The following is a 13564-nucleotide window of genomic DNA, read 5'->3' as shown; positions in this document are numbered from 1 at the left end:
CATGGCTCTCTTGTGCTTTTTTACAAGCTCCTGTAACTTGCGTTTCTATGAAATGCTGTTCACAGATGGCTGGGTTTTATTCCAAAGGAGCAGGTTCCACTGTTCCTCAGCGTGAGTGTGGACAAAACTCTGAAGGCCAGCAGCCTCCTGTGTTTAGATGTTACCTGTCATTAAGGGCTCAGTGACAGATAATTAGGATACAAATGAGAAATACATGCTGAGATAGTCGGTTCTCTGGACGCGGTAATTGAACCTGAAAATACATTTGAGATGAGGGATTGTTTTTATAAGGCTTGGCAGACAGCTTTCATGCTTGCTGCAGTCCATGTGTGCGAGAGGAAGGCCAGGAGACGGAGTTCTTGTACGAACCAGCTGGAAATAGTCCAGCGAAGGAAGAGAGATGCTTTTTCATGTCCAGTTTGGAAATACTTTGTTTCATGTCATCACAATGCACATGCGTTTTATGTGCATAGGCTTTGGTCAGAATAGTATTTCTAAAGTGTACATTGTTAACCTGGAGCCTGTAGCGGTAGCGACACGAGGCCGGGTAAACTGTGACCAGATGCAGCCCCAGTGCTTTGGGAGGTATTTGAATGTTTTAATGCTAAAAGGATGTGTGTAATCCTTGTTATAGCCTCACTCATCATGGATTTTCTTGATTTGGGTCATATGGTTTGGCACACACTGTCAGGATACACTGACAAAACACACAGACACACAAAGACATGCTTCACCGCAAAAATACACGCAACATAGACACAAACACATGCTGAGGCATTCCAAGTTATGAGGTTATTGTACCAAAGAACCTCTAGATGTCTGTAGAAAAGGATTCCTGTGAAAGTCAATGAGCGAATCTTTGTCATTTTTCTTAATAATACCCCTTAGAAATGACAAATACACCCTAGTAATTAATCCCTCATCCCTCAATAACCAGCTGATATATAATGCCATTGTAAATGACAAATCTCCTAACTAGCAGGGATGCAGCTCTCGTCTGAATGATTGGCCTCTTCTGCATAACCACATGATTGGGGTTTGTATGAGCAGAGCCCAGCCTGTTAGCAGCAGAGAAGTAGAAGCTTTTGTATGTTGCCTCTGCTTATCCTGCCTTATAATAGAGCTGAGAGGAACAGATTGAGTGCAAGAGATCGAGTAAGAGTGAAAGAGATACAGACTGAGAGAGTCTGACAGGGTGTTGGGTGGACAGAGATTACAGAGGTGGGACAGGGTCACTCTTCTGAGTCGGAATGGAAGTATCGATGCCGTCCGTCTGCAGGGAGAAGATACCTTGAGCGAGGCCTGGCGGTTCTTCTGCTCTTAGGAATACCGCTGGCCTGTGTGTGCGTTTGCATCTGTTTTCACCAGGTTTGAGATGGTTATGCTCTCAACACCTCTAGATGGCCATGAATATGGAGCCATGCCGCAGGAATCCATTTTCCCGTTCTACAGCTGTTCACATGGAGCCTCTAGTCTGGCCGCTGTCCGGTAACACACTGATCTGCTGTGTTCACTATGTCAATGAGATTTACACCAAAGCCAGGGGCAGTGTAACACAGGGTTGTATGAATTCTAAGTGTCAGCAAGGGGGGCAAGGAGGGAGTGGGAGTTTATCACTCATAAACTGTGACTGTACAGAACCACCTGTCTTCAGAACACTCTGAGCACCCAATTGCAGAGCACAGAAGACAAACCCTCGCTGTTTTTAATAAAAAGGATTTTGTATATCTGTGTCAGTGGTTTGTGTGAATAAACGCCTCTGGTTTATTTCAAAAAGAAGGATTAAGGTATTTTAGTGTGGAAAGGGGTGAACATTTCTCAGATTAACTAAAAAAGGTTTATCTGCGGATAATCTGAGATTACATTCTTGTCGTAGTAGAACTCAGGCCTGCTGGGGTCCTGGCATAGATACATAGATATATGCTTACTGTTGGAGAGATGCTGGGAGGAGATCTTAATAGCAGGATTTAAACAGTCGCTTAAAGGCAGTAAGTAAACATACTGCTTGGTACATCTAAATTTCAAATATTAGCTGGACAGTGATCAATCAGTAGGGTCCTACTGATTGGTATTATTGTTTTCACTTAACGTCTGCCTTAAATGTACTCTGAGAAACAGCCCTTGGCTTTGCTAGTCAATATGACCTTGGGCAACTGTGAGTGTGTGCTGCTACCAGGTTAGCAGGTTCTCAGCAGGGCTAACCCAGATCAGCACATTTACAACACCACTATACACACTACTAAACTGTCCGCCTGATCGCTGTTGCTGCCCTACTGAACTGTGAGAGACAGAGATAGAGGGAGAGATGAAGAAGACTCCCTGCCAGCGCAGAGATTACCCACGATGCCAGAGCTTTGCCCCCTCTACTCAGCACAGCCACATTTGGCCCTGCTGCTTCTGAGTAAAGACATTTTAGTTGTTTAGCAAAGTGCACCTGTCAGCGAGGATGCTGCGCTGGGCTGGGAAGCTGAGGGAGGGACCTCTGTTAGCTCAAGTTGGATCTACGTCCCTCTCCCACTTCTGGAGAGGACCTGGAGTGTGTCCTGTTTGAGTTCTGATTAAGTTGGCTGTCTGGGTCTCCCAGTGTAGACTGGTACAGTGTTTACCCCATCTTTACTTAGCCAGGTAAGTTATTGTACATATACAAACGTAAAGAGTACATGTCAATTGCCTATTTTTAAATGTCTGTTTTTGGTTGAGACCTAGTCTCTGACTTTTCCAGCAAAATGATGAATAACCTTGATTGCTAACCCCTAACTGTAACCCTAACCTTGAGCTGTGATGATTTCTGAAGTCTGCATCAGTGCAGCTCCTTACAGAACATACAGAACCCGGTCAAAGACCATTTCCTCCGTCTTCAAATGGTGACCCAACCACGGCTATTCTCTTCTTCTCTTCCAGAACACCTACACCAACGCTGACAAGCTGCTGGAGGCAGCAGAGCAGCTGGCCCAGACGGGAGAGTGTGACCCCGAGGAGATCTACAAGGCAGCCCGCCACCTGGAGGTCCGCATCCAGGACTTTGTCCGACGGGTGGAGCAGAGGAAACTGCTGCTGGACATGTCTGTCTCCTTCCACACACACACCAAGGAGGTAAGATACCTGAGACTGGAGGACGGGGCAGGATGGAGCTGAAGGGTGAGATGGGAGGTGCTTGAGATGGGAACTGAAGACTGACCTTGAGCTTGGAGGGGGGTGGGGTTGGACCTGAGGATGAGTACCAGGATGAGTGGAAATGAGTGGGATGGTTAGAGCTAAGTGGTACAGGATTTGACTGCAGATCGAAAGGTGGCAGGTACGAATCCCTCCTTTACATCACTTGGGATAAACACACAAGGGGCTGGGTTGATCTCGCTGCCTCGGTTTCTGTGGCGAGTCTGGAGCAGCAGGGATATGTGATGAGAGGAGAGGGGGCAGAGAGAGGAGCATACCAGTCATTCACTGAGGATCAAGCAGATTACTCAGGTATGCAGGGGGGAATTCGGGCAGAATTTTTTTTCTTGTGTAATAACAGTTTTGTTGATAAACAGGGTACTTCTGCACTTACAGTCATCTTCCACCTTGTACTGTGTCCAGTAGACCACTCACTCACTCCTCCAAAGGCCTAGTGGATGGCTGTTTAGTCACTGTATAGTGATCCAGGCTTAGCGTTTCCCTCCCTGCCTGACTGGCCTGCTCTTGTAGGAGAAACGGTCTTGTATGTTTTACAGCTTACAATGGTAATCTGGGCCTGTTTAACATATAGCAGTCTTCCATGGGTAGGCATATGAAGGCAATTAAAGGCTGATATTGAAACCTCTGGAGCTGAGACAGGTACATGAAGATGGACCATCTGTACACCAGCCAGGACCGCAATGTGTTAGAGAGATTCAGTACAGCACTGGAGCTCATGGCTGATGGCTTCTCAGGAAAGCTCTCTGGCAGATAGGAGCAGGTATTTTTATTGGGGTTTAGCAAAGGGAAGTGGTTAAACAAAAACCCTGGGACATTCAGGGTGAACTGAAGATGAAGGACCTGGCTGGCTGATTGGATGAGTGGCTGGCTGGTTGGCTGGCTGGTTGACTGGCTGGCCAGCAGTTTGTGCATAGAACATGGGTGCTGTTGGAAAGGTTGTTTGAAGGGGATAGAACAGCGTTGCTCTTCTGGCTTTGGTTGGTCTCAAGCTTGGCTCGAAGGAGCTACCCAGCTCCTGCCAAGTACAGCCCCAGATAAGCAACACTAGGAGTGTTACGTCAAAAATGAAGGCACAATCTCAATTATTGATGTTGGGTCCTCCCCAGCTGCATCTAAAACTCATTATGGTGTCAGTTATGGAGGTGGTTCGATAGAGCCCTGAGACCTTGACTCAACACTTCTTGGACGGCAGGAGGTTTTGTCCCTACAGTACCAGGAGTGAGGCCCAGCTCAGAGTGCTCTCTCTGGGGTCAGAGAGGCTTGAGAGCCACTGAGGCGATTTGGAACACAGGCTTGGATCCAGGTATATCTAAGGGGTGTGTCCACGCAGAGGAAGTGTGTGTGTGTCTTAAAAGCCTATTGACATGCCAGGACCAGATTATCCTGCTACTTTGCATCAGATGTGTGGCTAATACCCACAAAGCCCTGTCAACAGCAGCTTGACTAGGAGCCTCCAGCAACCACCTTGTTAATGTGCCCGGTCGTCACGGTAACTCCCTTGCGAATATGCCTCATTGTCACAGCGCTGTAATGCGCTCCACCAAGGTGAACTGTTTCTTTTTTCGTATCTCAAAAGACTTAAAATAGATTTGCTAGCTGTTTTGACTAGAAGGTTTTTGATATGTAATAATATCATAATTCAAATGTCCACCGAAATAGATGACTGCAACTGCCCCTGTTTCATCTTGCTAATCAGTTTCTTCCTCTCCTGCTGCCTCCACTTTCTGTCACACTCGCCCTTATGGCTTTACATTCATATCGATTGGCATTTCATATGGTTTACACAAGATCAAGTAAAAAGCATCCATTAGCTTATGAGAAGCAATGCTGTTTTACTGGATGTTGGTGGTTGCTGTGTGCAGACAGGAAGAGGGACGAGGGGAGCGCTGGAGGGTGTGTTCAGGCTAAGCAGCTCCACTCAGGGCTGGAGGATCAAACCAAGAGGAGCTATCAGTGACATGATTTATAAATCAGCAGCATGATTTAGTCATCTCAGACAACTCTGTAGAGGGCTTGGCAATATTTCAAGTGTGTGCGTGTGTGTGTGTGTGTGTGTGGGTGTGTGTGAGTGAGTGAGTGGTGACCAAAGATGTTTGGCCCTTGTGTCGGTGGTAGTCACAAAGAGAAGCATGTTTAATTCTGGGCGTGCTCACATCAGTCATGGGGAGCAGTTACCATGGGAACCCAAGACATGGCAACGCTGCTCTGCTTTATGAATTCCTTAACCCTTCCCTGACAGAGTGACAGTTCCTGTCTGTCCTGTGGCTTTCGCGGGTCGATAAGAGAGAATATTTTAGAAATGAAATTAAGTCTGTGCAGAATCTAGATGCGTTTCAGCATCAGTACTCAAAGTGTGAAGGCTGACAGCATTCTATGTGGTTATAAGATCAGAGCTTGACTGGTGACCCCCTGATTGTCTTTTTGTTTTGTTTAATCTGATTGGGTGATTGTGCTTGCGTAAAGCTCTAGTTGTTTTGTCTGCCTTGGGCCGGCTAATTGTTTTCTGATAGACAGAGGAACTCAACCCAAACGGCTCACCAGTTCAACTGTATTATGACTTGCATGAGAACGAAGGCTTGTGATGTGATGAGGAAGCAAGTTCCATCTCCTTCCTGCGTACTGTCCTGCCTCCCAGCTCCAGCTGCGGTGGGCTGTTGTCTATCCAAGCCTCGCCCTCCTCACTGAAATATTCAAGAAAACATTCATCCCTTTCGGTCTCTATGAAATATTCACATTTTCAACGGTATGAGAAATGGACGCCTATTTTAGGTGAGTTTGCACAGGGGTGTTCTAATTGCGGAGGTGACTCCGGGAACTGGAATTATTAGTCTGTGGAGATAAATCCTGATCCGTTCACTTGACGTTTTAAGCATCTCAAGCAAAAATGTGAGAGGAATGAGAATCAAGACTCCGGGTTAGAGTGTCTCCGTTCTACTATAAACCTGTTGACAACCCTCTCATCCTCTCTCTCTCTGTCTTTATCTCTGTCTCTCTGTCTCTCTGTCTCTCTCTGTCTCTCTCTGTCTCTCGCTCTCTTTCTTTCTTTCTTTCTTTCTGTCTCTCTCTCTCTCTCTCTCTCTCTCTCTCGCTCTCTCTCTCTCTCTCTCTCTCTCTCTCTCTCTCTCTCTCTCTCTCTCTCTCTCTCTCTCTCTCTCTCCCTCCCCCCCTCCCTCCCAGCTGTGGACCTGGATGGAGGACCTGCAGAAGGAGCTGTTGGAGGAGGTGTGTTCGGACTCAGTGGACTCGGTCCAGGAGTTGATCAAGCAGTTCCAGCAGCAGCAGACCGCCACCTTGGAGGCCACGCTCAACGTCATCAAGGAGGGAGAGGACCTCATACAGCAGCTCAGGTACCAGGTCTACTCACCACACCTGGGCTTCACACGCTAGGTGTTCACGCCAGCAGCATTCAACCAGGGCAGGAGCCGGGATAAGACCACCATGAAATTCACCATGAAAACATTTGCATTATGTAACCTTTAAAATGACCTATAGACTGTTTTAAAGGTCCTCTCTCTCTCTCTCTCTCTCTCTCTCTCTCTCTCTCTCTCTCTCTCTTTCTCTCTCTTTGTGTCTTTCTGCTCCCCTCTCTCTCTCTTCAGGGACGCCGCCATGTCGACCAACAAGACGCCCCACAACAGCTCCATCGCCCACATCGAGGGCGTGCTGCAGCAGCTGGACGAGGCCCAGGGCCAGATGGAGGAGCTGTTCCACGAGCGCAAGATCAAGCTGGACATCTTCCTGCAGCTACGCATCTTTGAGCAGTACACCATCGAGGTGAAGGCAGGGGGCGGCAGGAGTGGGGTTGGGGGCGTAGCGGTTGGGAGAGCGGAGGGACGGGAAGGTGGAGTGGGGGAATGGGGGGGGGGGGGTGCACATTGGGTTGAGGAGGCAGCAGGGGATGCTGACTGTGGGGCGGGGGGAGGGGTGTTGGAGAAGAGATGGAGGGGGCAGGACTCAGGTGGTGTGTGGGAGGGGGGAAGGGGTGGGGAGGATATGTGGGGACTCAGAGGGGGGGCTGGCGAGATGTGTGTGTGTGTTTGTGAGGCACGGGGCACAGCCTCAATACACAGTTGAACCCAATGAGCTCAGCGTTGGAGCCGGAGAGTGGTTCAGTTGTCTAAATTCTCACCTGCTCCCTCATCCCTCTCTCTCTCCTGCTCTCTCTCTCTCTCTCTCTCCCCTGCTGTCTCTCTCCTATCTCTCACGCTCTCTCTTCCTGCTCTCTCTCTCTGCAGGTGACGGCAGAGCTGGATGCGTGGAACGAGGACCTGGTGCGCCAGGTGAGCGACCTGAGCGGCGAGGACCTGAGCCTGGCGGAGCAGAGGCTGCAGCGCCACACGGAGCGCAAGCTGGCCATGAACAACATGACCTTCGAGGTGATGCAACAGGGCCAGGACCTGCACCAGTACATCATGGAGGTCCAGGCCTCAGGTGAGACACTCAGACAGACTCACACCAGACCATCCGGTCATTTCATTGTGTCGGTGTCTGGTCGGAGACTTTCGGAACGTCATTTCCTTCCCGTTCCGTAGACTGTGTTGATGGAAAGCCATCGACTTGTGTAGTCATTGACAGAGCAAGATGGAGGCACTGCTGTAACTAAGCAGGCTGTCATGGTAGCTGTCAAGGGAGTCAGGTGGCTGAGTGGTGAGGGAATCGGGCTAGTAATCCGAAGGTTGCCAGTTCGATTCCCGGTCATGCCAACTGACGTTGTGTCCTTGGGCAAGGCACTTCACCCTACTTGCCTCGGGGGAATGTCCCTGTACTTACTGTAAGTCGCTCTGGATATGGCTTAAGTATGCAAGTACTGAAGGGGTAGCAGTGTGTGAGTGTTGGAGTGTGGAGAGGTCAGGTCTTATCTCAGCAGCTGTGGAGTTCCACCATCTGGAGGGGAATCAGGAATTAGGTTCAAAACGCTGGGCTTGTCTCGCCTAGGAGCAATCCTCTTACTCTCCTCCTCCTCTCCTCCTTGCCTCTCCTCCCTGCCTCTCTCCTCCTCTCCTCTGGCTCGTTATCTGCTTCGCTCCTCCTCTTCTCTCTCTTCTTGTCTCCTTTGTCCCGTTCCTCTCCTCTCACTTGTAATTTCATTCCTCTCTTATCCTTTCCTATGCTCCTCTTCCTTGCTCCATTCCTCACTGCACTCGTTCTTCACCACGAGGCGTGGAAGGAGGGTCTGATGGTAGACTTTATGTGCACACACACACATACACAAACACACATACACAAACATAGGAGGTCCAAAATCCTTTCACTGCCCCCTGCACTGTGCAGGGGGCAGAGACCAGACACATATTTGTGCCAAGACTTTGAGAGTAGGGGGAGGGGAGGGGCTTAGCCCCTTCCCTGGTGCCTTTCCTGGGCTGTGACAGCTCCTTCGGCCTTGACCAATGGAGATGTAACCCCATCGTACCCCAACACTATGAAATGAAATAAGATGGGTGTGTCTCGCAATATTTCATATGGACATTTTTATTAGGGGGTCTTTTGAGTAGGAGTGGGGCAGCGTATCCAATTATATTGATAACAGTTGGGTTTCCATGATCACAGTCCATTTATCATTGTGATATCTTTTTATTAGCAGTGTCATGTGTTTCATTTGGCATTTAATTCATTAAGAAATATCCATGCATCGTAGGTGTTATAATGTAGCTGGTATGGTTCAATAGCTCTACCTAGTGGTGAATCCAGTCATCAACCTTATCACTCCCAACAATGTCAAAACCACTACCAGTGCCTTACATCCCTGTACATGTATAGTCTCCCTCATTTAATAAGCTACATTAGATTTTAAATATCAAATCATGTTTAAAACTGTAATATATAAAGTAAAGTAAAGGATGTATGTATATATTTTTTATTGGCATTAGTTAGACTTGTACCTTTAGTATAGTTAGACCACAAGTATTAGGCTTCCTATGTTTAATGTAGGCAGCTTCTTGCCAAATTAAATTCCTTGTCCGTGCAAACTTTCATGGCGAATACAACCCTTTCTGATTGTGATTGTGTGTGTGCAGGTATTGAGCTGACGGGGGAGAAGGAGGTGGACCTGGCCACGCAGGTTCAGGAGCTTCTGGAGTTCCTGCATGAGAAGCAGCAGGAGCTGGACGTCAGTGCAGACCACACCCACAAGAGGCTGGAGCAGTGTCTGCAGCTACGCCACCTGCAGGCCGAGGTCAAACAGGTGGGAAGACACGCACACAACCACACACAATCACACACACAACCACACGCACGTACACCCACACACATACTCACAACCACACGCACACACAACCACGCGCACAACCACACACCCACACACAATCACACGCTTGCACATACACACAACCACACACACACACACACAACCACACGCTTGCACACACACACAACCACACGCACGCACACATACACTTCTGTATTACCCTGCTGGACTGTATTTGATTTCCTCCACCACAAGCTCCCAGGAGTCAGCCTGTCAGCCAGTCAGTCAGTCAGTGTAAAACTTATAGCAGGGCTTTAATATTTCATCATTGTCTGTCTGGTGGACTCACTGACTTCCTCACTCGCTTTCAAGATAATGGAATTGTAGGAGCCCCTGTTATTATTTCTCAGTACATGTTTTATTATGTCTTTGACAAACAGTTATTTCTTGACAGAGAGATGGGTGATCTCACAGCTAAGAAATCCAATCCTGGAACAGCAGATCACACAGGGAACATCATCTGTTGCTACCTCCAGATTTTCGACTCCCATGTCGGAATGTTGCACTTGGTCTCTTTCTTACTTGGGTTTCCAGTGAAGTGAGACATGAGGAGGAGAGTTTCTTTCAAGTAGAAACAGGGTGTGTCTTTCAGCTGTTTCTGTTTGGCCAGTGAGCCGGACACAGGAAATACCCTTCAAACTGACACTCGGCTGGCTCGTCTAGATGGCAAATTATCTTATATGAGTCGAGTATTAGAACGCCGTGTCATAATTAACTACAGTATTAATGTAATAAATTGAATCGGTCTCCAGACACAAAAGGTCTCATTGGAAAAGGTTGCAGCTGGCCTTGAATAATTGATGATGTTTGCCGCATCGACAGCGACATACATACACACATACAGTACATACCGTTTCACTTATAACTGTCTGGAAGAGGCCTTCATTGAGCTGTAACAGCTAGAGGGACTGTAGATCTGCTCACTTAAGGTTAGCTTACACTCGAGCGAATATCCACACTTAGACCGGTCCTTTATTTTCTCAATTCCATGAAAGTGGGATTTGGGGAGAGCACACTTAGTGGAGGGAGATGGAGACCGAGAACACAGCCGCAGTCTTGTAGCAGCTGCAGTCAAGGACATAGGATGCGGGTGGGGAGCGGGCGGTGGGGGGGTTGACAGAGGAATTATAGCAATGATAAAGAGAGGGTGTGTCTGTAAAGCAAAGTGAATGACTGAGGGGGAGAAATAAAGAGAGACAAAGACAGAGTGACGAGAAAGGGGAGGAGGCCGAACGGCACACATTTGAAAGTTAAAGGCCTCATTAGCTAATCATCATGACACCAAACAAACAGTGTGGTTGCATTGTCAGCCAGTCGCACACAGCCGCGCACACACACACATTCACATACAAACATGTGTGCTGACACACACACACACACACACACACACAGACTGTTTCCCAGACGGATACATCTGGTCTCTGATACCCACCGCTAGAGAGAGAAAGTAGTCCATATGTCTGTAATCCCCCGGGGAGGCATTAGGGAGGAAAGAGTACTAGTGTAATACTGTGCTTAATAGTTACTATGCCAAAGAAGATAATGCTACTGCTAATTCTAGATCATCCTCCTGTTGCTGCTCAACTATGCCTGCTCCTTCACCACGCTGTCCGTCTGTCTGTCTGACTGTCTGTCTGTCTGTCTGTGAGCCTGTATATCTGTCTGTCTGTCTGTCTGTCTGTCTGTCTGTCTGTCTGTCTGTCTGTGAGCCTGTATATCTGTCTGTCTGCCTGTCTGTGAGCCTGTATATCTGTCTGTCTGTGAGCCTGTATATCTGTCTGTCTGCCTGTCTGTGAGCCTGTATATCTGTCTGTCTGTCTGTGAGCCTGTATATCTGTTTGTCTGCCTGTCTGTGAGCCTGTATATCTGTCTGTCTGCCTGTCTGTTTTCCTACCTCCCTGTCTATCTGTCAGTATCTGTCTCTCTTTCGGCCCGCGTGCTGGGTAACTACTTAACATGGAAGTGCTCAGTTTAGTTGCATACCGGTCTGTTTATTGACTGTCTTTATAAGCCGTGGGGCCTTGTGGCTGGCAGCTGCTCACTGCTCAGAACCTTACCTGCCCTCTCTTCCTCCTTCCCCTCGTGCCTCCTCCTCTCCTCTCCTCTCATCCCTCCTCCTCTCCTCTCATCCCTCCTCCTCTCCTCTCCTCTCATCCCTCCTCCTCTCCTCTCATCCCTCCTCCTCTCCTCTCATCCCTCCTCCTCTCCTCTCATCCCTCCTCCTCTCCTCTCCTCTGTTGTGCCCTGTGTGCAGGTTCTAGGCTGGATCCGTAACGGAGAGTCCATGTTGAACGCGAGCATGGTGAACGCCAGCTCTCTGTCTGAGGCAGAACAGCTGCAGAGGGAACACGAACAGTTCCAACTGGCCATCGAGGTAAACGTTTGCACCTCACCTGGATATCCTGGCACATAAACACACGCACGCGCACACACACGGTACCATCTTGTTGTTGACAGACAAATGCTAGGTGAGAAGACAGTGTATTGCCAACTCACAGAGTTTTAAATAGCTGAGTAGGGAAGCTCAGGCTCACACAGGATGGGCTGCTGGGTAAAAGTCCTGTATCAGCAAACACTGGTAACTTGGCACGTACAAGGAACACACACCAACACACACACACACAAATGCACAAACCCACAAACATGCGTGCGTACGCACATAGATGCACACACATATGCATACTCTCAAATAAACACACACACACACACACTCACAGTGTTGTGTGAGTGCTGGCAGAGACCCCAGGCTAGTTCACACAGATTTGAAGCCAAATTTGTGGTGTTCTCTGCGTCACTGGCTTGCAAACATATCCACCATAGGAGAGGGGCAAAGCCAGAACCGACAGACTTATTATGGGCTTGGACCATCCAGGTTCAGCCTGTCAGCATGATCGGTGTTCAGAGTATCAGTGTCCTCTCGTGCTCCAGGCTACCTCGGAGACCTCTCCTCAGCACCTCCTCAGCACCTCCTCAGCCCTTCAGCGAAGACATGTGTGTTCTGGCTGGGGTTCAGCTCAGCTCAGCTATGCTCTGGAACCCATTTATGGGGGGAATGAAAATAAGGCCCCTTTAAGATGCTATTAGCTAACTTTTATTGAATCAGCCCGCTGCAGGATGTAGTGGGGAGTTTTCTTAATGTAATCACCGTCCTTCCTCTCTGTGGGAAAACAAAGATGTATGTATTTACCCCAGAATGCCCCCCCGGCAGAGCACTGGGCTCCCCTAGTTGCCCCCCACCCCCACTCCCCTTTGCAGGGGCCCCCAAAGTAAAGTTTAGAAACTGGCTCGATCTGATTATGATGGTGGTGCGGATGTTGTTGAGGTAAACGATGGATGGATTGGCACGACTCCCCTACAGGAAACAATCAGTAGACATGGCCTTTATAATCCCCATTTATGATTTATAGTTTATGGGAGCTTTATGGTTCTGGCTCCTGTCCTGTCTCAGCCAGTCAGCATTTCTCTTGTCCGTCAGCTGTAAAGCATTGAGGCCGGCCCTGCCTACTACTGTCAGAATTGAGAAAATCACTCTCTGTAGAGCAAGCTAAGGAGATTCCTACAGGCATGGAGTTCCTTACTCTCAACGTAAACGAATAACCTCCTCTTATTTTCAAATAAATCAAGTTATACATGTGTTCTTGAGCCAACACAAAAACGTATTTTTCCCTGGAAACACTAAACTTTCCGTGTGGGGAAAATGAGACAGTTGTTGCCCCCGTTTTTGTAAGGTTGAGTAACTGAGTGCTACAGTAAATAAGTTGATATTAGTATTGGTGGCGCTGTGTGGAAGTCCTCAACCTGGTCTGGTCTACTGTGTATGGTCCTTCCCTGGTGGATCGCCAGAAGATAAATCACGTCTGGATTTGGCAGCAGAAGAACAACACGCTAGTGCGCCTGTCTGGGTCAAATTCTGCAAGATTGAGTACACCAGTAAAAATGCATTCTGGGCCTCTTAAATTGAGATATTTCTTTTTCCTTTGTGATGTTGTCAAGCCCAGCCAAGCAACCAAACAGGCATCCATTTGACGTGATTACAACTGAATCCTTCCTGAATAGTGGGCAGCATCTAAGAGGGGAGGACAGAGGAAATCTGCAGAAGGAGAGCTGATGTTGAGGAATGGCTTGGCTGTCTGGAGGGCAGGCGGG

At 48.3% G+C, this 13564-nt stretch overlaps 1 protein-coding gene across 1 annotated transcript in view; it reads left to right on the top strand.

Moving 5' to 3' along the window:
• kalrna (kalirin RhoGEF kinase a) overlaps positions 1 to 13564 on the top strand; it is a 107293-nt gene that overhangs the window by 57002 nt on the left and 36727 nt on the right. Inside the window, exons 12-17 of the mRNA XM_067229403.1 lie at positions 2902 to 3093; positions 6352 to 6521; positions 6774 to 6948; positions 7410 to 7605; positions 9189 to 9355; positions 11673 to 11792. Coding sequence (XP_067085504.1) covers positions 2902 to 3093; positions 6352 to 6521; positions 6774 to 6948; positions 7410 to 7605; positions 9189 to 9355; positions 11673 to 11792 — 1020 coding nt within the window. The remainder of the gene's footprint in view (positions 1 to 2901; positions 3094 to 6351; positions 6522 to 6773; positions 6949 to 7409; positions 7606 to 9188; positions 9356 to 11672; positions 11793 to 13564) is intronic.

The sequence above is a fragment of the Osmerus mordax genome, chromosome 2, assembly GCF_038355195.1.
Source record: "Osmerus mordax isolate fOsmMor3 chromosome 2, fOsmMor3.pri, whole genome shotgun sequence".
Classification (NCBI taxonomy): Eukaryota; Metazoa; Chordata; class Actinopteri; order Osmeriformes; family Osmeridae; genus Osmerus; species Osmerus mordax.
This window is presented reverse-complemented; position numbering and strand designations above follow the sequence as displayed.